Source organism: Mustela erminea, chromosome 8, assembly GCF_009829155.1.
Source record: "Mustela erminea isolate mMusErm1 chromosome 8, mMusErm1.Pri, whole genome shotgun sequence".
In the NCBI taxonomy this organism is placed as follows: domain Eukaryota; kingdom Metazoa; phylum Chordata; class Mammalia; order Carnivora; family Mustelidae; genus Mustela; species Mustela erminea.
The window spans coordinates 107,561,316-107,585,423 of record NC_045621.1 but is presented as its reverse complement, the minus strand read 5'-3'; the positions used below and the strand labels follow the sequence as shown (position 1 = coordinate 107,585,423).

At 41.7% G+C, this 24,108-nt stretch overlaps 1 protein-coding gene across 2 annotated transcripts in view; it reads right to left on the bottom strand.

Moving 5' to 3' along the window:
* Positions 1–24,108, bottom strand: part of CNTNAP5 (contactin associated protein family member 5) — an 825,683-nt gene that overhangs the window by 357,653 nt on the left and 443,922 nt on the right. For both annotated transcript variants that reach the window (XM_032353926.1, XM_032353927.1), the window contains exons 9-10: positions 19,126–19,275; positions 16,132–16,303 (exon numbers count right to left, since the gene is read on the bottom strand). In XM_032353926.1, the coding sequence (XP_032209817.1) occupies positions 16,132–16,303; positions 19,126–19,275 (322 nt within the window). The remainder of the gene's footprint in view (positions 1–16,131; positions 16,304–19,125; positions 19,276–24,108) is intronic.

Genomic DNA, 24,108 nt, shown 5'->3' with positions numbered 1-24,108 from the left:
TGTTAGGAGAGAAAGACCCTAGTAAGTCACATTGAAGTGGTCTGTTGAAGATGAAGCTAAACCTGGAGGGAAGACTTCAAATCTCTAACTTGAAGCAAGTGAAAACATTAATTGTTGTCCAAAAAATAAAATAGGCTATGGATGTAGGTAAATTATTCAGGAAAGTGTCATCTTTTTTTGCTCGTATATGGGTTTTCTAAAATCTGGCCTGCTGAGATACATACAGACCCATCCATTTCTGTCTCTCTTGTCTTTAACTTTAAGAACTTTTATCTTCCTTCTCACAGTCAGTCCTTACCACAGTCCAAGAGGAAGGCAGTAAGACCATGTTGCTCTCATTTAACACCCTCGAGAGATAAAGTGCATCTATTGTCCCTTTTTGACCACAGAGGAAGCTGAGATAGGAAAAGGCTCAGTGGCTTGTTGAGTCCAAAGTCAGGTTCAATGTAAACAGCAGGGTTTTCACCCTGTGGAAAGCCTGAGTCAGATTCTGCCGTAAGGTAAATTCTTGAATTTACGCAAAGGTGGGTTTTCCTCATCTGCTGCTCAGGAAAGCCAACTTTCCCTTTTGTGATGGTTACAGCAATGGCATATCATCACGGCAACCGTACACATTATGCAGGCAGCAGTGGGGCCAAACCCAGCCTTCAGAAGTCAGGTCACAGTAAAACCCAGGAGGCCAGATTCCAGTTCTGGGGACTTCCTGTGAGATATCTTAATGCAAGATAAAAATAACAGAGAACTGATTCTAAATGTAGATTTTGCAGCAGAAACAGGTGGGCACATTTCATCACAGGCCACATCTGCTTTTTCCCCAACTAAAAACATGTTAACCTCCTTTTCTCTTCCAACTGTGCCCATAAACAGTGCTTACAACGAGCCACGGATGCATGCTTTTGGACTAGGGAAAAATAATGTTAAAGGTAACAAGGGCTCTGACTCAGTGGCCCCATGAGTGGACATTAATGTAAATGATGAAAAAACCGAATATGACACGGGCCACTTAGAAAGGCGCGCTCTTTGGAGGACGGGGCAAACAGATGGAAGGCCTTTATCAGAGTGTTGGGTGAGGCATAGTGATGTAATGATTGTGTGAAGGGAGCAAGAAAGAAAAATCTCTTTCTACTTATTAATTTAGAAATGCTTTCTGCACAGTTAAATATAAGCACTGCCTGCCAGAAGTCACTTGAGAATCTAAAATAACCTTTTTTTTCCCCCATGTTTTGATCCAGATCAAAAGTTTGCCTTGGTTTCTGTGTCATCTAAAACATCTGAATTTCTTAGCCAGTATGTCTCAGGAGAGATGCTCCAAGCACCTCCCAATTTGGAAAGACATTATCTTACTGCTCTCTGAAGGTGTGTACCTCACCTTAACCTCATAACTATAGCTCTCAGAATGAATCCTTCCTCTTCGGAAGCACCTGTGACCATTCACCCAGCTCATGGTTCTGGCTTTGTTTCCTGCATCAATATTTCAGATTACTGGTTGGTGAGGGAACAGCCAGTCTCACCACCTTCTGATAGGACAGAAGGAAGTGCCACCTTTGGCTTTGTTGGCACTCTGTGTTTTCCATGAATCAAAGGTGCCTTGGTGCCCTTCTTCATGCACAAGTAGAGAACTACCATTTCATCAAGACAGTGATCTGCTTTTCTTGTGAAAACAAGGGGCGAGAGAGATGAGTTTGGTAACAGAACACAGATGTACTCGTTCACAGCCACTTATTCAAATCAAAGCCAAGTTCCATATTTCTCCAATGTCCTTCTTTCCCCTGACTTTCAAAGAATTATAACATAGGTGATAGGGAGAATAACCCTCATTTAATAAGTGGTTGAGTAAATCAGTATTTTCTAGATGAAAGGTGCTTAAAACAGATCCACTCAAAATCTGCCTCCTCAAGGCAATCATTCCGAGTAAGTTCTGAGGCTCCTCCCTTCCCTAACCAGGCCAAAGATATCAAGGTGGAGACTTTAAGCTCTTTGAGCATCCGTGTGCTTGTCACAAGGTTGTGGCAATTAGCTGCTAGGGTGTAACACTTCAGACATCTTTGGGAGTCCATCTATTCCTGCAGAAATAAACCAGCTTCACGACTAGGACACAAGATGAAAGCACATCATTGTCTACTTTGCAATCCTGATGAAGAATATAGGATGCCTCCTAACTACAAAGTTAGAAGTGGTTAAGTGCAAGGAGAGGCCAAACCTCTTCAATGAGACTCATCGGTTTGTGTGACCTTGGACAAGTTACTTAGTGTCACTCTGTCTCAATTTCATTCTGTACAACAAAGTTAATAATATTACCCACCTCATAGGCTTATTGTGAGGATAACACACACACATACACACAAACTCACACACGTAAAAATGTCTTGGTATGCAGTAAACATTTTTTAGGATTAACTATTAACATAGTCTGTTATTCAGATTTTAATGTGTTTTATTTGCTGCAAATTCCCTATGGCTTTGACTTTAAATTCTCTTTTATCCAGTGATGCCAGTGCAGCTTTTCCCACACAAGCAAACAAACACCCAGCACCTCACCCTTTCTCAGTCCCAGCATCATGCATTCCACCCCACCTGAAACAGCCTTGCCTGACCTCCCTAAGCCCAGCCCACCCATCAAGCTCTTGAAGTCTTATTTCCTCAGTGATATTCCCTTGACTTGATCTGAATGACTGAGCACATCTCACCTCTTTCTCTGGCCTTTCAGCAATAGGCCCTCTACCTCTCTATGGATTGAAGAATCACCAAAATCTGGATTTGAGTTCTGGCTCCACCAAATACGAAAAATGTGACCTTAGGCAGCTTACTGAACTTTCCTAAGCAGGGGTGGTTTTATCCCTAAAATAATAATAATAGAGCAACCCCATTATTCTCAAATCTGAATTTGCATCAGAATCTCTGGGTGGTGATGGGGGGCTGCTTTTAAAACTCAGGTTGCTCCCCTTCCCCCAGTTTCTGATACAGAAGCATGGGCTGGGACATGAGAATATGTACATCTAACAGGTTGCCAGGTGCAGGTCTGGGAGCCGCACTTTGAGAAGCACTCTTGTGGACTGCAGGACTGCAGAAAGAATTAAATGAAATACTTAGAGAATGTTTACTCAGTATCTATTACATAAACTATAACCTTTCTTTTCCTCCATGAAATCAACTTAAAATGATAAATAAAAACACCAGAAGTGCTCTTGTTTTGATGTTGGCTCCATCCCATGATTTAAAGGAGAACACCATATTGTAGCATTTCTCACTTTAGAGTTAGAAGCTCAGATTGTGTGGGCATTGGCCTTACAATGGCTTTTCTGGCACCCAATGAAAAGGCTTTCAATTTTAGAGAAGAACTAAAACATATGCATTACCATGAAATGTAATCTTTTTATATATCCTACTGTTTTTAACAGACTCCTACACACAGAGTGGGTTTTTAGCATAAGTCTGTTTATGGGAGGTCATCCAAAATAATGCTTCTCCACCCTCAGTGTTTACAACACTCCAAACTCTGAACCAAGAAGGTAAGAATCTTGACCGGAGAGTTTAGCAGATGCTTTTCTTAGATGAATGTTGGGGGAAAAGGAAGTGGTTAGGGAGTGAGAAGCCATATTTCATAACTTATCTGGTGCAAGACATTTTAAAGCAGAGTTTCACATGTGATTTTCTCACTGGAACAAGGAAATCGTTTTGTTTTAAAAGGGTCAAAGCAAAAAAGTCTCCGTAGGATACAATAGCAAAGACCCAACTTCCATGCTGGCTTTGTCACACTCTGCTTAGACTTCCATTACCTTCTATGCAAAACCAGAGCCAGATGATCTTTGAGGACGGTTCCTCAATACCATCACTCTGTGAGGAAGGGAGGCAGGAAATGTGACCCACGACCATGGAGACCCTTTGCCAGGCACCAGAAGACCAGATGAAATCAGTCTCTATCAGTCTTTATAAAGGTTTGGAGCAATATGATTTGGAGGGTGGAGTCACTCTCAGTAGAATGGCACCACCACCCCCCACAGGGTGTGAGGCTTAGGGAGAGGGAGAAAGATTGGAGCTGTAACTTCCAGCAGGCCAACAAGTCAACTGTAACCCAGATAACACAAAGACAAAGATGTTCGTTGGCAGCTGCAGGCATTCTAAGACCCACACTCCCTCCACACCAAAATATCCCTTTGCTCAGGCACTACTGAAAATCCAACTGTTTTCATTTACATTCCCAAAAAATTTGTTTGTAAAGGTAAAGAGGGGAGAAGCTGAGTGACAAGAACCAGGATAATCTGGAGGCAGATGGAGTTCAATTGTGCCCACCCACCAATAGTGTCCCAGGGACTGATTTCAGCACCCCTTTGGAGATGGACATTGAGACAGAGCTGCTGGAACTTTTCAGAGACCCAGTGAGATTCTGATCAGAAGGGCAACTGCTTGGGTGTCCAGTGGGGGCAAGAGCCATCCCTTTTCCCCACACCTACACCACTTTTGTACAGAATCTACACAATACCTTGACCTTCAGGGTCGGAGGTTTTAAGGGAGTAGTACTCAAAGTCTGTCCCAGGACCAGCCCACCAGCGCCCTGGAATTTGTTAGAAATGAATATCCTCTGGCCCACCATAGTAAAATCAGAAACTCTAGGGATAGGGCCCAGTAATTTGGCTTTTAAGTATCCCTCCTATCATTCTGATGTAAACATGCTGGAATTTGCCTGCAAAACTTAATGAAGCACTCACTTCCAGGTTTATGTAAATTCAGGGTCCACAGGTACATGAGCCAGGAAATGAGGACTGTCTTAAATTCTGTGCCCTTGGTATATCAATCACATGCTTTCCTTTTCCTATCCAGGCCCTGAGAAGCAATGCTTTAGGAGAATCCACAGACTGCAACCTTGGCACCCAAATTGATGGGCACCTTCCTAATGGATGTTTGTTGGTAGCCCAGAGAGCATCTCTGTGGAAATCAAAGTGCAAATTCCAAGTAACTGAACAGACTGACTTGAGGGCATGTATGAGGTATATGTATGGGGATCCATCCCAGAAACTATGGGGATTACCTGGCCATGTTGGGCTTGAGGAACTTCAAAAAGAGACCTGAGCCTTCTCCTTTCTAGAGAGCTAGAAAGCTGGAATCTAGAGAGCTAGCAAACCTTTGACTAAGGAAATTGACCTGGAGAACATTTACTGAGTAGCTACTGTTTACTAGACATACAGCTATGAACCTGATTTCTCACACTGTCTCATTTAACTCTCACTGTGAATGTAAGTTTTATGATCTTGGTTCTACAAAAGAAGACACAGAAACAAAAAGGTTAAATAATATGTATTGTATCTCAAGCTGGTAAGTAGTACACTGGGAATTAAACACATTCTATCACCTCTCAAATTTGCTGCCACCTGCCCAGAGATTAATGAATCCACCTAGGTGTGACTTCCACCTGCCCTCACCTCAGACAGTTTCCCTATTTGCTCCTCCAAGTTTGGCTTCACACCTTGGATCCAGTCTTCCAATCAAATCTGTAGACAACATTTGGTTATTTGCTTCTCCTGCCCTGGATTTTGAACTCAGCAGGACTGGCATGGCTCCTCCAAAGTGACTTGGTAGATCTTGCCACAAAAATCCTAGGGAGAGGCACTTCCTGACCTGGATCACCAGGATTTACTTCACTCAGAAACCACCCTGGCGGAGGAGTCAAGATGGCGGAGAAGTAGCAGGCTGAGACTGCTTCAGCTAGCCGGAGATCAGCTAGATAGCTTATCTAAAGATTGCAAACACCTGAAAATCCATCGGCAGATCGAAGAGAAGAGGAACAGCAATTCTGGAAACAGAAAAACAACCACTTTCTGAAAGGTAGGACCGGCAGAGAAGTGAATCCAAAGCGACGGGAAGATAGACCCCGGGGGGAGGGGCCGGCTCCCGGCAAGCGGCGGAGCAACGGCGCACAAAATCAGGACTTTTAAAAGTCTGTTCCGCTGAGGGACATGCTCCAGAGGCTAAACCGGGGCGAAGCCCACGAGGGTTCAGCGTGGCCTCAGGTCCCGCAGGGTCACAGAAGGATCAGGGGTGTCTGAGAGTCGCAGACCTTGCGGGTATTGGAACGGGAAAGCCGGCTACAGAGACAGAGCCGACAGTAAGCTCACAGCTCGGTGTTACCTTGAACTGGTCCAGGCTCGGAGAGCTCGGAGCGCGGCCGGAGGTCAGGCAGACGGGAGTAACTGGGCGCTGTTTTCTGAGGGCGCACTGAGGAGTGCGGCCCTGGGCTCTTGGCTCCTCCGGGCCGGAGACCAGGAGGCCGCCATTTGTATTCCCGTCCTCCAGAACTCTACGGAAAGCGCTCAGGGAACAAAAGCTCCTGAAAGCAAACCCGAGCGGATTACTCACCCCGGCCCCGGGTAAGGGCGGTGTAATTCCGCCTGGGGCAAAGACACTTGAGAATCACTACAACAGGCCCCTCCCCCAGAAGATCAACAAGAAATCCAGCCGAGACCAAGTTCACCTGCCAAGGAGTGCGGTTTCAATACCAAGGAGAGCAGCAGAATTCCAGAGGAGGAGAAAGCCAAGCACGGAACTCATGGCTTTTTCCCTGTGATTTTTTTTTAGTCTTGCAGTTAATTTAATTTTTTTCTTTTTCATTTTTTTTTTTTTTTCTCGCCTTCGGGTAAATTTTTTTTTTTTTTTTAACTGTTACCTTTTTCTTTTTTAACGATTTTTTACTAGTTTATCTAATATATATATTTTTTCTTTTTTACATTTTTCTTAGGTGTTTTCCTTTTTTTTTTATTCTTTTCTTTTCTTTTTTCTTTTTTTTTTCTTTTTTCTTTTTCTTTCTTTCTTCCTTTTTGAACCTCTTTTTATCCCCTTTCTCCCCCCTCACGATTTTGGATCTCTTCTAATTTGGTTAAAGCATTTTTTCCTGGGGTTGTTGCCACCCTTTTAGTATTTTACTTGCCCCTTCATATACTCTTATCTGGACAAAATGACAAGACGGAAAAATTCAACACAAAAAAAAGAACAAGAGGCAGTACCGAAGGCTAGGGACCTAATCAATACAGACATTGGTAATATGTCAGATCTAGAGTTCAGAATGACAATTCTCAAGGTTCTAGCCGGGTTCGAAAAAGGCATGGAAGATATTAGAGAAACCCTCTCGAGAGATATAAAAGCCCTTTCTGGAGAAATAAAAGAACTAAAATCTAACCAAGTTGAAATAAAAAAAGCTATTAATGAAGGGCAATCAAAAATGGAGGCTCTCACTGCAAGGATAAATGAGGCAGAAGAAAGAATTAGTGATATAGAAGACCAAATGACAGAGAATAAAGAAGCTGAGCAAAAGAGGGACAAACAGCTACTGGACCACGAGGGGAGAATTCGAGAGATAAGTGACACCATAAGACAAAACAACATTAGAATAATTGGGATTCCAGAAGAAGAAGAAAGAGAGAGGGGAGCAGAAGGTATACTGGAGAGAATTATTGGGGAGAATTTCCCCAATATGGCAAAGGGAACGAGCATCAAAATTCAGGAGGTTCAGAGGACGCCCCTCAAAATCAATAGGAATAGGCCCACACCCCGTCACCTAATAGTAAAATTTACAAGTCTCAGTGACAAAGAGAAAATCCTGAAAGCAGCCCGGGAAAAGAAGTCTGTAACATACAATGGTAAAAATATTAGATTGGCAGCTGACTTATCCACAGAGACCTGGCAGGCCAGAAAGAGCTGGCATGATATTTTCAGAGCACTAAACGAGAAAAACATGCAGCCAAGAATACTATATCCAGCTAGGCTATCATTGAAAATAGAAGGAGAGATTAAAAGCTTCCAGGACAAACAAAAACTGAAAGAATTTGCAAATACCAAACCAGCTCTACAGGAAATATTGAAAGGGGTCCTCTAAGCAAAGAGAGAGCCTACAAGTGGTAGATCAGAAAGGAACAGAGACCATATACAGTAACAGTCAACTTACAGGCAATACAATGGCACTAAATTCATATCTCTCAATAGTTACCCTGAATGTTAATGGGCTAAATGCCCCTGTCAAAAGACACAGGGTATCAGAATGGATAAAAAAACAAAACCCATCTATATGTTGGCTCCAAGAAACTCATTTTAAGCCCGAAGACACCTCCAGATTTAAAGTGAGGGGGTGGAAAAGAATTTACCATGCTAATGGACATCAGAAGAAAGCAGGAGTGGCAATCCTTATATCAGATCAATTAGATTTTAAGCCAAAGACTATAATAAGAGATGAGGAAGGACACTATATCATACTCAAAGGGTCTGTCCAACAAGAAGATTTAACAATTTTAAATATCTATGCCCCCAACGTGGGAGCAGCCAACTATATAAACCAATTAATAACAAAATCAAAGAAATACATCAACAATAATACAATAATAGTAGGGGACTTTAACACTCCCCTCACTGAAATGGACAGATCATCCAAGCAAAAGATCAGCAAGGAAATAAAGGCCTTAAACGACACACTGGACCAGATGGACATCACAGATATATTCAGAATATTTCATCCCAAAGCAACAGAATACACATTCTTCTCTAGTGCACATGGAACATTCTCCAGAATAGATCACATCCTCGGTCCTAAATCAGGACTCAACCGGTATCAAAAGATTGGGATCATTCCCTGCATATTTTCAGACCACAATGCTCTAAAGCTAGAACTCAACCACAAAAGGAAGTTTGGAAAGAACCCAAATACATGGAGACTAAACAGCATCCTTCTAAAGAATGAATGGGTCAACCGGGAAATTAAAGAAGAATTGAAAAAAATCATGGAAACAAATGATAATGAAAATACAACGGTTCAAAATCTGTGGGACACAACAAAGGCAGTCCTGAGAGGAAAATATATAGCGGTACAAGCCTTTCTCAAGAAACAAGAAAGGTCTCAGGTACACAACCTAACCCTGCACCTAAAGGAGCTGGAGAAAGAACAAGAAAGAAACCCTAAGCCCAGCAGGAGAAGAGAAATCATAAAGATCAGAGCAGAAATCAATGAAATAGAAACCAAAAAAACAATAGAACAAATCAACGAAACTAGGAGCTGGTTCTTTGAAAGAATTAATAAAATTGATAAACCCCTGGCCCGACTTATCAAAAAGAAAAGAGAAAGGACCCAAATAAATAAAATCATGAATGAAAGAGGAGAGATCACAACTAACACCAAAGAAATACAAACTATTATAAGAACATACTATGAGCAACTCTACGCCAATAAATTTGACAATCTGGAAGAAATGGATGCATTCCTAGAAACATATAAACTACCACAACTGAACCAGGAAGAAATAGAAAGCCTGAACAGACCCATAACCAGTAAGGAGATTGAAACAGTCATTAAAAATCTCCAAACAAACAAAAGCCCAGGGCCAGACGGCTTCCCGGGGGAATTCTACCAAACATTTAAAGAAGAACTAATTCCTATTCTCCTGAAACTGTTCCAAAAAATAGAAATGGAAGGAAAACTTCCAAACTCATTTTATGAGGCCAGCATCACCTTGATCCTAAAACCAGACAAGGATCCCACCAAAAAAGAGAGCTATAGACCGATATCCTTGATGAACACAGATGCGAAAATACTCAACAAAATACTAGCCAATAGGATTCAACAGTACATTAAAAAGATTATTCACCACGACCAAGTGGGATTTATTCCAGGGCTGCAAGGTTGGTTCAACATCCGCAAATCAGTCAATGTGATACAACACATCAATAAAAGAAAGAACAAGAACCATATGATACTCTCAATAGATGCTGAAAAAGCATTTGACAAAGTACAGCATCCCTTCCTGATCAAAACTCTTCAAAGTGTAGGGATAGAGGGCACATACCTCAATATCATCAAAGCCATCTATGAAAAACCCACCGCAAATATCATTCTCAATGGAGAAAAACTGAAAGCTTTTCCGCTAAGGTCAGGAACACGGCAGGGATGTCCATTATCACCACTGCTATTCAACATAGTACTAGAGGTCCTAGCCTCAGCAATCAGACAACAAAAGGAAATTAAAGGCATCCAAATCGGCAAAGAAGAAGTCAAATTATCACTCTTCGCAGATGATATGATACTATATGTGGAAAACCCAAAAGACTCCACTCCAAAACTGCTAGAACTTATACAGGAATTCAGTAAAGTGTCAGGATATAAAATCAATGCACAGAAATCAGTTGCATTTCTCTACACCAACAGCAAGACAGAAGAAAGAGAAATTAAGGAGTCAATCCCATTTACAATTGCACCCAAAACCATAAGATACCTAGGAATAAACCTAACCAAAGAGACACAGAATCTATACTCAGAAAACTATAAAGTACTCATGAAAGAAATTGAGGAAGACACAAAGAAATGGAAAAATGTTCCATGCTCCTGGATTGGAAGAATAAATATTGTGAAAATGTCTATGCTACCTAAAGCAATCTACACATTTAATGCAATTCCTATCAAAGTACCATCCATCTTTTTCAAAGAAATGGAACAAATAATGCTAAAATTTATATGGAACCAGAAAAGACCTCGAATAGCCAAAGGGATATTGAAAAAGAAAGCCAACGTTGGTGGCATCACAATTCCAGACTTCAAGCTCTATTACAAAGCTGTCGTCATCAAGACAGCATGGTACTGGCACAAAAACAGACACATAGATCAATGGAACAGAATAGAGAGCCCAGAAATAGACCCTCAACTCTATGGTCAACTAATCTTCGACAAAGCAGGAAGGAATGTCCAATGGAAAAAAGACAGCCTCTTCAATAAATGGTGCTGGGAAAATTGGACAGCCACATGCAGAAAAATGAAATTGGACCATTTCCTTACACCACACACGAAAATAGACTCAAAATGGACGAAGGACCTCAATGTGCGAAAGGAATCCATCAAAATCCTTGAGGAGAACACAGGCAGCAACCTCTTTGACCTCTGCCGCAGCAACATCTTCCTAGGAACAACGCAAAAGGCAAGGGAAGCAAGGACAAAAATGAACTATTGGGATTTCATCAAGATCAAAAGCTTTTGCACAGCAAAGGAAACAGTTAACAAAATCAAAAGACAACTGACAGAATGGGAGAAGATATTTGCAAACGACATATCAGATAAAGGACTAGTGTCCAGAATCTATAAAGAACTTAGCAAACTCAACACCCAAAGAACAAATAATCCAATCAAGAAATGGGCAGAGGACATGAACAGACATTTCTGCAAAGAAGACGTCCAGATGGCCAACAGACACATGAAAAAGTGCTCCATATCACTCAGCATCAGGGAAATACAAATCAAAACCACAATGAGATATCACCTCACACCAGTCAGAATGGCTAAAATCATCAAGTCAGGAAATGACAGAAGCTGGCGAGGATGCGGAGAAAGGGGAACCCTCCTACACTGTTGGTGGGAATGCAAGCTGGTGCAGCCACTCTGGAAAACAGCATGGAGGTTCCTCAAAATGTTGAAAATAGAACTGCCCTATGACCCAGCAATTGCACTATTGGGTATTTACCCTAAGGATACAAACATAGTGATCCAAAGGGGCACATGCACCCGAATGTTTATAGCAGCAATGTCCACAATAGCCAAACTATGGAAAGAACCTAGATGTCCATCAACAGATGAATGGATCAAGAAGATGTGGTATATATACACAATGGAATACTATGCAGCCATCAAAAGAAATGAAATCTTGCCATTTGCGACAACATGGATGGAACTAGAGCGTATCATGCTTAGCGAAATAAGTCAAGCAGAGAAAGACAACTATCATATGATCTCCCTGATATGAGGAAGTGGTGATGCAACATGGGGGCTTAAGTGGGTAGGAGAAGAATAAATGAAACAAGATGGGATTGGGAGGGAGACAAACCATAAGTGACTTTTAATCTCACAAAACAAACTGAGGGTTGCTGGGGGGAGGGGGTTTGGGAGAAGGGGGTGAGATTATGGACATTGGGGAGGGTATGTGCTTTGGTGAGTGCTGTGAAGTGTGTAAACCTGGTGATTCACAGACCTGTACCCCTGGGGATAGAGTATTATGCCTCCATCAGAAAGGATGAATACCCAACTTTTGTAGCAACATGGACGGGACTGGAAGAGATTATGCTGAGTGAAATAAGTCAAGCAGAGAGAGTCAATTATCATATGGTTTCACTTATTTGTGGAGCATAACAAATAGCATGGAGGACATGGGGACTTAGAGTGGAGAAGGGAGTTGGGGGAAATTGGAAGGGGAGGTGAACCATGAGAGACTATGGACTCTGAAAAACAATCTGAGGGTTTTGAAGGGACGGGGGGTGGGAGGTTGGGGTACCAGGTGGTGGGTATTATAGAGGGCATGGATTGCATGGAGCACGGGGTGTGGTGCAAAAATAATGAATACTGTTATGCTGGAAATAAAAAAAAATAATAAAATAATTAAAAAAAAAAAAAAAAAAAAAAAAGAAACCACCCTGGCACCACATGCCACTTTGAATGTCCCCCTTCTAAACAAAATCTCATTAGGCACCCAGTGTTTACAAAGAATGAATATATTGATTATCCCTGAAAAACTTTTATATGGTTGGCCGAAGATGTGTAAAAGCCACAGACACCCAATGACTGCCATTTCCAGGTCAGTGCCTGCTGGGTGGAAGTACAAGGGAGCAAACCTGGTAGTGTTTAACTCTGAGCCACAAGTTCATTCCTGTGGCCATGGAAAAAGTGGCATATGTCTCCAGGTCTTAGTTTACCCTCTGTAAAAAATGGGGCCACTGATGGCGTTGTATCACCAGGGCTTCGGCAGCTCGTACCACATCTTACACTACCCAAGTATATACATAAGACTGCCTCACTCATTCCCTCAATCCCTATCTATGAGGTTGAGTACCTGAGGGTATGATAAAGCCATTCATGGAATGAAGCATTTATTAAGGGTGACTTCACTCTATGTAGTTTAGAATATCATGTTTTGCCAAGAGGGTTGCAAGAGATAAGTACAGGGGTCTAGGGTGTGGAAAATGTGAGGTTGAAGATTCAGTTCACAGAGGATGGATAGTAGATGGACATCATGTTTTAGAGGCTTAGAAAGACTATTGAAAGTGCATGGGGTCTTCTAGGAATGCTGTCTTGTCCCAAATGTGATTCCTAAAAAGCTGCCCTTTCTCCTTCTCCTAACTCATTGTTGGACTGTCAGGTATTGGGCAGTTGTACAGATGGTGTGTCCTAAAGCCAACCCTCCTTGTTGCCAGATTGGGGTGCAGGCCACTTACTCCACTTCTTTCTTCCCTGAGATCAGAAGGCTTGATAATTTACCCATGATTGAAATACACATTGTTAGTTTAGATTCCTTAATCCCTGAGAAGGGATTCTCCCAGCTGTTACCAGCATTGTCTCATGGCTGGTTTGTGAATTTGCTCAGGCTGGGCAACAGAGGCACCCCCTCAAAGGCAAATGGCGTAAGGGGAGGAAGCTCTTGCAATTTTGGAATGTTTGTGTCTCTTCTATAAATGCTACCTTGGTTTTCCCACAGTGACTGACACTGAGAGCCTCAAAGGACACTGAGAAGGCAGACTCCCTCTGGCCAGCCAGGTCGGCTCACTCTGAGGGAGATGGAGGGCTGGGCAGGCAACCATAGAGAGGCCAGAAAGAGGCCTGGGTCTCTACAGGCAAAGATGAAGGGGCAGAAAATTGAGTCTGGGAGAGAAGAGACTCTTAGGTCAGATAAAATGCTACTCTCCTTGGACTTTCCTGAATGGAGCACAGTTAAGAAAAAACACAGCCAAGAGAAAACACACTCACGCACAGAACCAGGCTTCTCCACCCCAACCTCTTCCACCCCACCCTATCCCTCCAAGTGGCAAACTCTGTCTAAACAAAGACTTTGCATTTGCTCTTAAATCAAGTTCAAATAACTAACACATTAAAAATAAAACACACAACTTAGAACCCACCTGTTTTTCTAACTCTTATCCTCTCTAACAAATGTTAAATATAAGTTCAAGAAACAATCAAGCAAAGCCTTTTACCACTGTATCCCCTTCTGTTAGAGGCGCTGTCTGGTAAATCAAGACAAACGTACCATTTACTCACTAAACTAAACACAATCCCTTATTATACAATTAACCAAAACACAATTGTATGTAATACAATTATACAGACCACAATTACACAAAAGTAATGATGCAGTATAGATGGCAATGACTTTCATGTAATCGAAAATAATGAGAGCATCCTTGATTAGAAATTAAGGTATCATAAGAGATCCCTATTGATAAATGTTCCCTCTACTGAACTCCACTTTGCAAAAGGCTCTGCTGGCTGATGAAGTTGGACGCTTCCCCTCGTTGTTAATAAAGACTATAGGGGTGGCAACCATTCTGTGTAGTATATTTTATTCTGAGATCTCTAAGCTAGCATATTCTAATGAAGCACACATTTTATTACCCACTTTTCCAGCTGGTCAAATAGAAAAAAAGAAAAAAAAAATGAAGCAGAAGAGCCAGGAAGTCTGTGTGATTTGCTGAGGATCCCATGTGTCGTGGTATTAACAGAGAAACGTGTACGTAAAGCTCCATCAAATTATATTGGTCATTCCGAGCATCAGCGGAGACTATAACCTGCAGAGCTGATTTCTGTGCTGCTTAGAAGAGGCACCTGCTACTTCTCATCATTGCTCCCCTAGACAGGGGCAGTTACCTTCCCAGCATGGGCTGGTTCTCTTCCAATCCATCCTTTTTACTTTTTCCTGAGTACTCTTTATAGGAAGCAAGTTTCATACCTTCCTTTTTGATTCTCACCTAGCACATGAGGCCACATCCTACAGGCACACAAATTTCTTCATAGTGGCGACTGGCCCCCATCTCTAACCATATTCACACTACATACTCCACTACAATGACCACCTTACACCCCCACCAACCTATATTTTGTTGACTCTAAGTCACTCTTCATTGTAAGACATACCATTATTTTATATGCCACTAAGAAAGAAATGCTGATTGAACGATGATACACCATCAGTTATAAAATGCATCCCAACATTAGAGATTTTAAAATGAAAAATCGGCACGTTGAATTGATGAAATACTTGCCAGCCATGATTTCTCCTACTTCTCTGTCATTTCTGACACTGCGTCCAGAGAACCCATCTTATCCCAGAACCTCCTCTCCACTCCTCAGCTAAGTCTTACTGGTTCCTTAAGATCCAGCTCAGCACCACTTCCTAAAACCCTTTTTGACCTCATTCTTCACAAGGTCAGACTGAGTTATAGCTGCCATATGTCCCACAAATAAGGGTGCGCTTCATGGGTGTCTATTGTACTTTATCCTAATAGCTAATTTATTCCCAAATGAGACATGAGCAGAGAACCCTGTATCACCACCTCATAGGCAAGCACTAGACACATATTATTCACACATTTAATAAGTGCTATTTTGACAGGAATGAGCAAAATTGTGAGAATGAAAGAAGTAAGTACTAGAGATAAAACGTGGAGAGCATGATAAACCTGGTTGAAAATTCAGAATCTTTAACTTCCTGCAGCAGGTCTTTGAACCTAGAAACTTTAAATACAAGAGGAGTCAGAGCCCAGAAAAAAATAAAGAGAGAAACCAAGCTTCTGCTAGATTTGTGGGTTGCAGAGTATAAGTGTGGATTCTCTCTGTCTGCTGCCTAGTCTCTTCTGGGCCAAAGAAGCAGTGGGTTAGGGGTAGCAACAGCAAAGGTCAACCACCCCAGGAATCACCCCTGGCACCACCTGAACCTCTGGTCTAGACCCTGAGGGCCTGATGCTCACCTGCCCCCATTAGAAGGGACGCTCACTGCAGTAGAGAATAAAAATGGTTTAAGAGAAAAGTAATCCCTCCCTCCTTTAGGCTTTACTCATAACTTCAAACTAATCAAATGTTGTTTATGCATAAAATTTTAATCCTGTCACAAATTTGTATTTTGATTTAATTTGTATATCCCATTTACTGCAAGTCAACAGGAAGAGAGACTCAACTAATTTAAACCATTTTTCTCTGGGCCTGAAATCCTTTCAGAAATATTTTCCATTAGGCGACTCAATTATGTCTAATGTGGCTAATGTCAGTGGATTAGAATTTTGCTTAAAGAAACTCATATTTAGAACAGTGAGAATGGGAAGGGGGCGGGAGAACAGAGAAGAGACCATAATTACCTGTCTTTGATGCTACACAGATCAATGTGTAAATCACTAAAATTCCCCAGGGAACCTTGCTGAACTGAAATGAGGTCCTTGGGCTGGTTATCAATAAAGATGAGCCTCATGCAGCCTTGGAAAGCCTTAATGGGATTTAAACATTGGGAATCGGTGAGATTGTCGGGGCACCCTGTGGGACAGAGAAAAAAAATGAAGAAGAATACTGAAATGATCAGTCATTGCTTTGGCGACCTATTGATGGAGGACCTGGAGGTCTAATTATTTGGGGGCTTTTTCATTCACAGCAGTGCACGCATTTTTGTTGTAAATCCTAGCATTCTCAGAGAAGGAATTGGTACAAAATGGGGCATACTCAATCGCTGTACAGAACAGAAAACAAAATATGTTAAAGGGAATACCACTACTTTAACATTTATCTCATTCTTATTTCTTTTTGCCTATCAGTAAGCTACCCACCATTCTGTTGCATGGTATACTTCACTCACCCCAAGGAGGCAACACATTATCACTTCTTGGGAATGTTGGTTCTGTCTCAAAATACGCTTTAAATGCACAATTCAATTCTGAATTACACTTTCAAAAGAAATTACGCTTTGGGTAAGGATGGTGGCAGAGTAATTGTCTGGTTAATTGTTAGCATTAACAGGCTTAGTTCCTGAGAAAGGTACACATAGGAACGTAACTGGAATTTTGAAGACTTGTGCAAAGCAAATCCCAGAGCCAAAGGAACCAGGGGTTTAAATGCACATAGTTATAGGGCTGTAATAGCACACGTGAAAGGTTAACACTGTACCTTTTTAAAGAGTGTTCTTAAAAAAAAAAAAAATCTATTACACTGATTTAGCATAGCTAGCAACGAGGGCATATCTGCTTCTCATTAAGACAGGTACAGAGTAACGTAGGTATATGAGTGCTTGTGCTCTTTATAAACTCCATCCTGATGGTTTTAATAGGTTCAGAGCATATGGGAATGCAAGCTTGAAAACATGGCAATAACCCATAAATAATTGGGAATTATTTCAGCCATTTCTAATAGACAGTCACTGTTGGGCAGAAGCCCAGCAGCTGGCTAACAGCTTACAGGCACACTATAAAGTGAAGAGAGATGCTACAAGTTCTAATTGAAGCTGTAGAGAGAATTTATGTAAGCTGACTATTATTACTCAAACTCATTTTTCACCTTCCTTAAGTTTACAGTCTACATGTGGGGCGCTTCTTTAAATACTGTTTAAATCACAGATAAACCTTCCCCTTCTAAACCCAGTGCCCTCTAAACTTGGGGAAGGCACACATTTTCCCTTTGAGACATTTCAGATGCCATCATTATTGAACACTGTTTTCCCCAGAAATAAGTACAAGAATGCTTCTCTCTCTTTATTGGGGAAACATTGAATGTGATGCAAAAATGATGCAGTCTGTAAAATGTATTTTTGGGGCCCCCAAGAGCCCTTCTTTGGTAGCCTTTATGCTACATTCGCTAGCATCCTCTTGCTGTCCCAAACTAGTGGTTTGTGGACACCACAGACTTAGGGGTGAGTTCTAATATTTGCACAAATGATTTCATTTCAACAAACCCCAGTCCTATTATCTGTGAAATGGGGCTAAAATTGCCTACCTCACAAAGTTACCCCACGAATTAAATGAGGTAAGACCCATAAGCCATGTACAGCGAATGGAAGTTCTCTCTTCTTGGAGGAATCCATTGTCCTTGCATACATGGAGAAGATTTAGAATGGAGGACAGAGGCTCTTCATGGGGTCTTAGAATCAAACCACAAAAGTATTGCTCTACGCTTCATTTCTTCCAGGATGTCCAGATGCATATGTTACATTTATGCAATGCCCATTTGTATTTCAAGGCTTAACCACGTGTCATCACATGAGAGAAGTGATTTGTAAATTCTATTTGAGAGACTGTACTTTATAACTTTACATAATAATTCCCTTCAGTTTCCTAAGAAAAAGAATTAGCAACCTGAGAACTGGTCCAGTCCATGCCCATATCTGCAAAAGTCAAAGCCATTTTGTCCATTCCTTGCCGTGTTGGGAGAACTGTGCTATACACGTACACCCTGCCCTTAATGCAGTCTTCCAGTAATTTGGCTCTGCTTCCCCATGTCCTCGATAAAGAAGTTCAGGGGCCATCAGTGTCTCACTCAAGGTCAGACAGAGATTGAGATTACTCTCAGTGACTGTTTGTCTAATGCAAACAGATGACTAGGAAATTAGATACTAATATTTTTCATGAAAGAAATGCCTTAAAAAAAACTAAATACAGATGCACACGCACCCATAAAAATGCAGTAAATTCCTACTTATATATTTTTCATCCTTTCCAGTTTGCCCTGTGTTTCATTGGGAAGGTCCCTAGGATTCACCTTGCAATAGAAAGAGCTGGATCTGTACCGTCAGCTCCATGTGAAGCTACAGGTTCATGGGCCTTCTAGACCTTTCCCATTTGTAGAGCCCCACTTCATGGACATGGCCTCCAGGGATGTCAGGAAGGAAGGAACAGATAGGGGATTCAGAGAGTAAAGCGGTAGAGGAATAGCCTAGACAGCTGAACTTGCTGGTTTTGCCTTTCTGCCTGGATTATTCCTTTTGCACGTATTGCTGACTGTTGGTACATATTCTCCAAGTTTTCAGCTGACTTTCTCCTTACCAATGTGATCACAGAGCTTGGCATAGCTACAGAAATCTCCTTTGGACATGTTATATAACACCAGCTCTTATAGCTAAAGTTTTTTTTTTTCTTTTTTCTTCCTCTGTCCTGACCTAGATAGTTTATATTTGCACAGCTGTCAGAGAGTTTGCTTCTCATTATTTCATGCTTGGGAGTGGGTACCCGTGTGTGTGTGTGTGTGTGTGTGTGTATACATGTGTGAATGGTCTAATTGGCCAAAAAACCAATAATAATAATAATAATCAGGGCGAAATAATTGTTCACTGCATTCTCCCTCCCTCCTTTACTTTCAAAACCTGTGGAATTTACCTCCAAAGTAGTAGCTATTTCCAGAATAAATCTGCACACGGGTGGTGTCCTGGGCTGGGGATGCTGCATCATTATCCAGAGAGAGAGTGATGCGGTCCCTTCTGGCGTTGATGCTAACAGAATGCCACAAGCCATCGTTCAAGTTGCTTCCTGCAAAAGAAACAGGAAAGGCCCACATGGGGCTGATTGAGTAGGGCGGTCTGGAGCAAGGGGGCTCATGCTCCTCCCCTGCTGTGCTCCCTGTGTGTCTCAGCAGGCACCCCTTGTGTCCCTGTACTTAAACCACAAACCCCACGTTTCTACACACTTCAACTTTCTTCCTCTGTTTACTGCTCTAATTCTATTATTTCTAAAGTGGCTGAACCGCATCTGATACATTTGGTTTCAGAACAAAAGGGAAAACACAAATTTTTCTGTATACTACAATAAAAGGCAGGGCCATGTGAACAGACCTCTTGCTGTATAAATGCAGAGTAAAATGTTGAAAGGAAAAAAAAATTCCAAATGTCCATGGTGATTTCATCTCTGGGTGGTGGGGTTATAGGTGACTTCAGTTTTCTCACAGTTTTCCAAAAGTACCTTATCTGCCTTTTTTTTTTTTTTTAAGGAAAATATAAACTGTTTTTAAAGGCAAAAATAGATGAAGAATACTAAATTCTTGTTCCAGGCAGAGGCAACCTCCCATCTGAGAGAAGTAACAGACCAGTTCATTCCCAACGTTTTTCCTCAACTAGGTGACACTGGCTGAGTTACCTGACTTCCCTGAACTCTGGCTTTATCATCTGAAAAGATCATAATTCCCACTTTGTGTCATTATAAAAGGATCAATTGAGATCAGACAGGGAAGTTTCTAGGACAGTTGCAGGCATAGTAGGTGGGTTTTGTTGTTGTTGTTAAGATTTTGTTTATTTATTTATTTGTTTTTTGTTTTTTGTTTTTTAAGAGAGCATAGAGGGACAGAGGGGGAGGGAGAAAGAATCTGAAGCAGACTGCTCACAGCACAGAGCCCGATGCAAGATTCTGATCCCACAACCCCAAGATCATGACCGAGCCCAAATCAAGAGTGGATTCTTAACAGACTGAGCCACCCAGGCACCTCATAGTAGGTGCTTATTACAAGTTAGTCCTCCCTTGTTCTCACACCCCTGATGTCTTTGGTGCATACTACCCTGATGGACTATTTGATTGAGACAACTGATTTGGGAATTAGTTGTAAAGATAGGGACTATTTCTTTTTACAAGTGTATCATCCATTAAGACTGTTCATGTCAGGTGCGTGCTGAAGGAAACTAAGTCTTAATCACCAATCCTGTCACAAAGATGTGTCTGTGAAAAAATCACATTGCCTCACATGTTTTCACTCAATAGACATCTGTTGTGCCCTGCTGTGTGTTGAGCGGCGTTTCTATTCCTATTGCTTCAGTTTTCTTCCCTGCAAAGTGAGGAAATGATTGTACTTACTAGCCATTGTGAGAATTATACAGTAGTTAATACAGTGGTGCGCGTAGGACAGTTCATGCCGCATTGTAAATAGACAATGTTACCTAAAACAAATGGACAGAACAGCAACTGCGAAGTGGTCCCTCCCATCTGGAAGTATGAAGACATCACAAGGTGCCTATAATCCCTCATTAAATGGAAGAGATGTAAGCAACAAGGGTTAGAACACTGTCCTTTGAGTTCAGGGTAGTGGGATCAACAGAGAAGCAAGCAAAGAACAATACTTGCCATTTTGGTTGGTGCAGTAATATGGGAGAAGAGAAGAAAGAAAACCTAAGTAACGGCATGGGAGGACCCTAAAAATGCTTCAAAGCAGAAATGGTTCAAGCAGTTTCTGAAAAATGCACAAGAGCTCTCTACTCATAGAACAAGAGTTCAGGAGACAGAAAAACTACAAAAAAGCACAGGTCTGGAATGAGAAGCAGGAGAGGGCAACAGGAGGTAACTGAGGATGGATCCAATCACCTAGGGGCCTGCAATGCCAAACCAAGGAATGGCTTTCCACAGTTTCCTTGAATAAATGATTCTGGAGAATGCTTTAGTCAAGCTAATTCCATCAGAACCCTTGGAGATGGGACCCTAGGCATTTGAGTTTTTTTTTAAAAGCTTCCTGGGTGATTCTAATGTATAGCCAGGAGTGAAAATCACTGCTTTAGAACAATGGGAGTCCACGAGGGGTCCTTAACATGGGAAAAACATGGCTGGAGATACATATGTAAAGACCCCATGGCAGAGGACAGCTGGGAGGAATCAAGGCTGGAAGCAGAACTGATAGGGCCTATTGCATGCACTGGTCCCAGGAGGCAGAATGATGGGAGTCTCAGCCAAAGTAGCAGCAATGCAAATTGAGAGCAAGGGATGGATTAAGAGCTATTCCTAGAGGTAAAAGAGATCAGATTTGGTAGAGCCTAGTGGAGCAGTCCCTAAGAAACCAGCTGGGAAGGAAGCACTGAAAATCAGAGCCAAGGTCTGCAGGGTTTCTCAGAATAGCTACTAAAGAGCTTGTGCCCCTGAGCCCTCAGATGGTTGGAGAAGATGCCCAGGGAGAAGCACAGCACCAGGCTGGGGGCCCAGCTGTGATGCACCAAGGCAGCTGTGCCCCATCTGCTCACAATAGGCCAGATGTAAGAGACCCTCCTGCATTTCCAGCCAGCTCCCTAGCAGTCAATGCTGCAGCCTTGAACATCTGCTTGGGGTGAACCCAAGGGCTGCTCCACCTGGCAGCCTTACTTCCTCCCAAAAGCCAGTGTTTGGGTCCTAACCACAGGGACTCTGCTAATGAGGTAGAGGCTCTGTCAGGTGTTTCCTGGTGATGAACGTTTGACTTCTGGCAGGGGCATTTGGGGGGCATAACCAGCTGTAGGTCTTTACTTCCTTTTACTCTTATTTGCATACTGATTGAAATACATTTGCATAATATAGGATACTGCATCTGCAGACAAACTATAGATTGTTGGAGGTGAAAAGGAGTCCTTAACTAATCCAACTTAGAGGATGTAAAAAAATAACCCCTAAGAGCCCAGCACTCTGCTAAGCATCAGAGCTTCAGTAAGGAAGAAGGAAACAGAGGCCATGGGGACAGCCCCAGCTAATCAGATATACATCCTCTGCTCCTTTTACAAATGAATGTGGCCTAAAGGAAGAAGTCTGAGCCCTGTGAGTGGCCAGGCCATAGCGCTGGCCTTTGTGTTCTGACTCTGGGTCCCCTCCCCTTCCCCCATCACACCCATGTCGCTCTCTTTCACATTGTTATTAATAAGAGTTTGCTTGGTTGTTTGTTTTCTTTTTCCTTTTTTTTCTTTCTTTCACTTTTTCTTTTCTCTTCTCTGGTCTGCAATTCCTTTTGGTTTGATCTTTTGGATCTTTTCCTCCATGGTCCTGAATCCCTGCAGGGAGAGCCTATGTGAAATCTTCACTCTTCTGAAGAAAATTATTAGGTCAGTCGTTCCTGGTGCTGGTGCTGACCACACAAAGGGAGCACCTGGGGAGCTTCTGAAAAGACAGGTCCCAGGGCCCCACACCAGGTTAATTAAGGCAGGCTTCAGGGTGGCCCCAGGCCTTGGAAGTTTCAGAGATCCCCAGAGAGCCCATTGTGCAGCCTGGTTAACAAGTTAACCATTTGAGGTTTCGGAAGAGGAAGAAAAGAAGCTGGGAAAAACAAGGCTTGTTTTAGAGGTGCTGAAGCTGGGAACAGATTCCAAGGCAAGCAAAGTGATATATTTCCTTCTAAAAATCTGCTTTCTGCCTGGGTCCTCCTTCCTACTTCATTCTGTTTATATGTTATACATGTTATATATATATATATATGTTACATATGAAGGTCTATATATGTTATATATATATAACAAAATAACAGCTCTGGAGGTTCTTCAAGGTTTAGTTTCTAAGAATTCTCTTTTTAAAAGTACAGGTTTAAGTCCTAGTAATTATTCAGAAATTAGGGAAAAGCAATTTTATCGGGTTGCTTTCCTCCAAAAACCTCCCTGAGACCAAAAGTTCTGAACGAATACAAGTTTTCAGTGGCGAGACTGGGAAAGCAGTAGCTTTGAGTTCAGGAATATCTGATGGGGAAAAGCCCCTGGAGGTAAAATGATGTTAGGATGACTTTGGAGTTCTAAGAATTCATATGGTTTAGGAGACCAGACTTAAAATATGAAATTTGATTTCTGGAAAAATCATTGGATAATGACAAATACAAATTTTCTGACCTGTAAGTGATGTCAAATAATATTTGCCATCCCCTAGAAAAAGAAGAAAAACCACTATACCAAGTTAGTGGATAGAAAGGGAAATAGGAAATTTCATATATTGTTGGTGGCAACATAATTTTGTGCATTCTTTCTGGAAAGCAAAATACCGAACATGAAAAAAAAAGTTCCTGGGGCACGTGGGTGGCTCAGTGGGTTAAGCCTCTGCCTTCAGCTCAGGTCATGATCCCAGGGTCCTGGGATCGAGCCCCGCATCAGGCTCTCTGCTCAGCGGGAAGCCTGCTTCCCCCCTCTCTCTCTGCCTGCTTCTCTGCCTACTTGTGATCTCTCTCTCTGTGTCAAATAAGATCTTTAAAAAAAAAAAAAAGTTCCTAAAAGTATCATAATTCATTTTCCATAAATTTTAATCCAAAGAATTAGTCCTAAAATAGTACAAGAGCTGCAGCCAAGATTTACAGTGAAAAGAGTTCATGATGCCATTTATTTCTAAGACCAAAAATTTACAACCACCAATATTTCCAGGTTAGCTAAATCGAACATGGAATACTTAATAATATGAACTATAAAGTAATTAAAAATGACCATGTCCAAGAATGCAAGTGATATCCCGATAAGAGAAAAACTGAGACTATATAGTATATGTGGTTATGGTTATGGTTTCCATTTTGTTGAAAATTATTACAAAGAGAAAATACTAGAATGCTCTGGAATGATTACATGTTTTTTTTTGTCTGTTTTGTTTTTTTCTTAATAAAGAGTAGTGGAAATTTCAAAG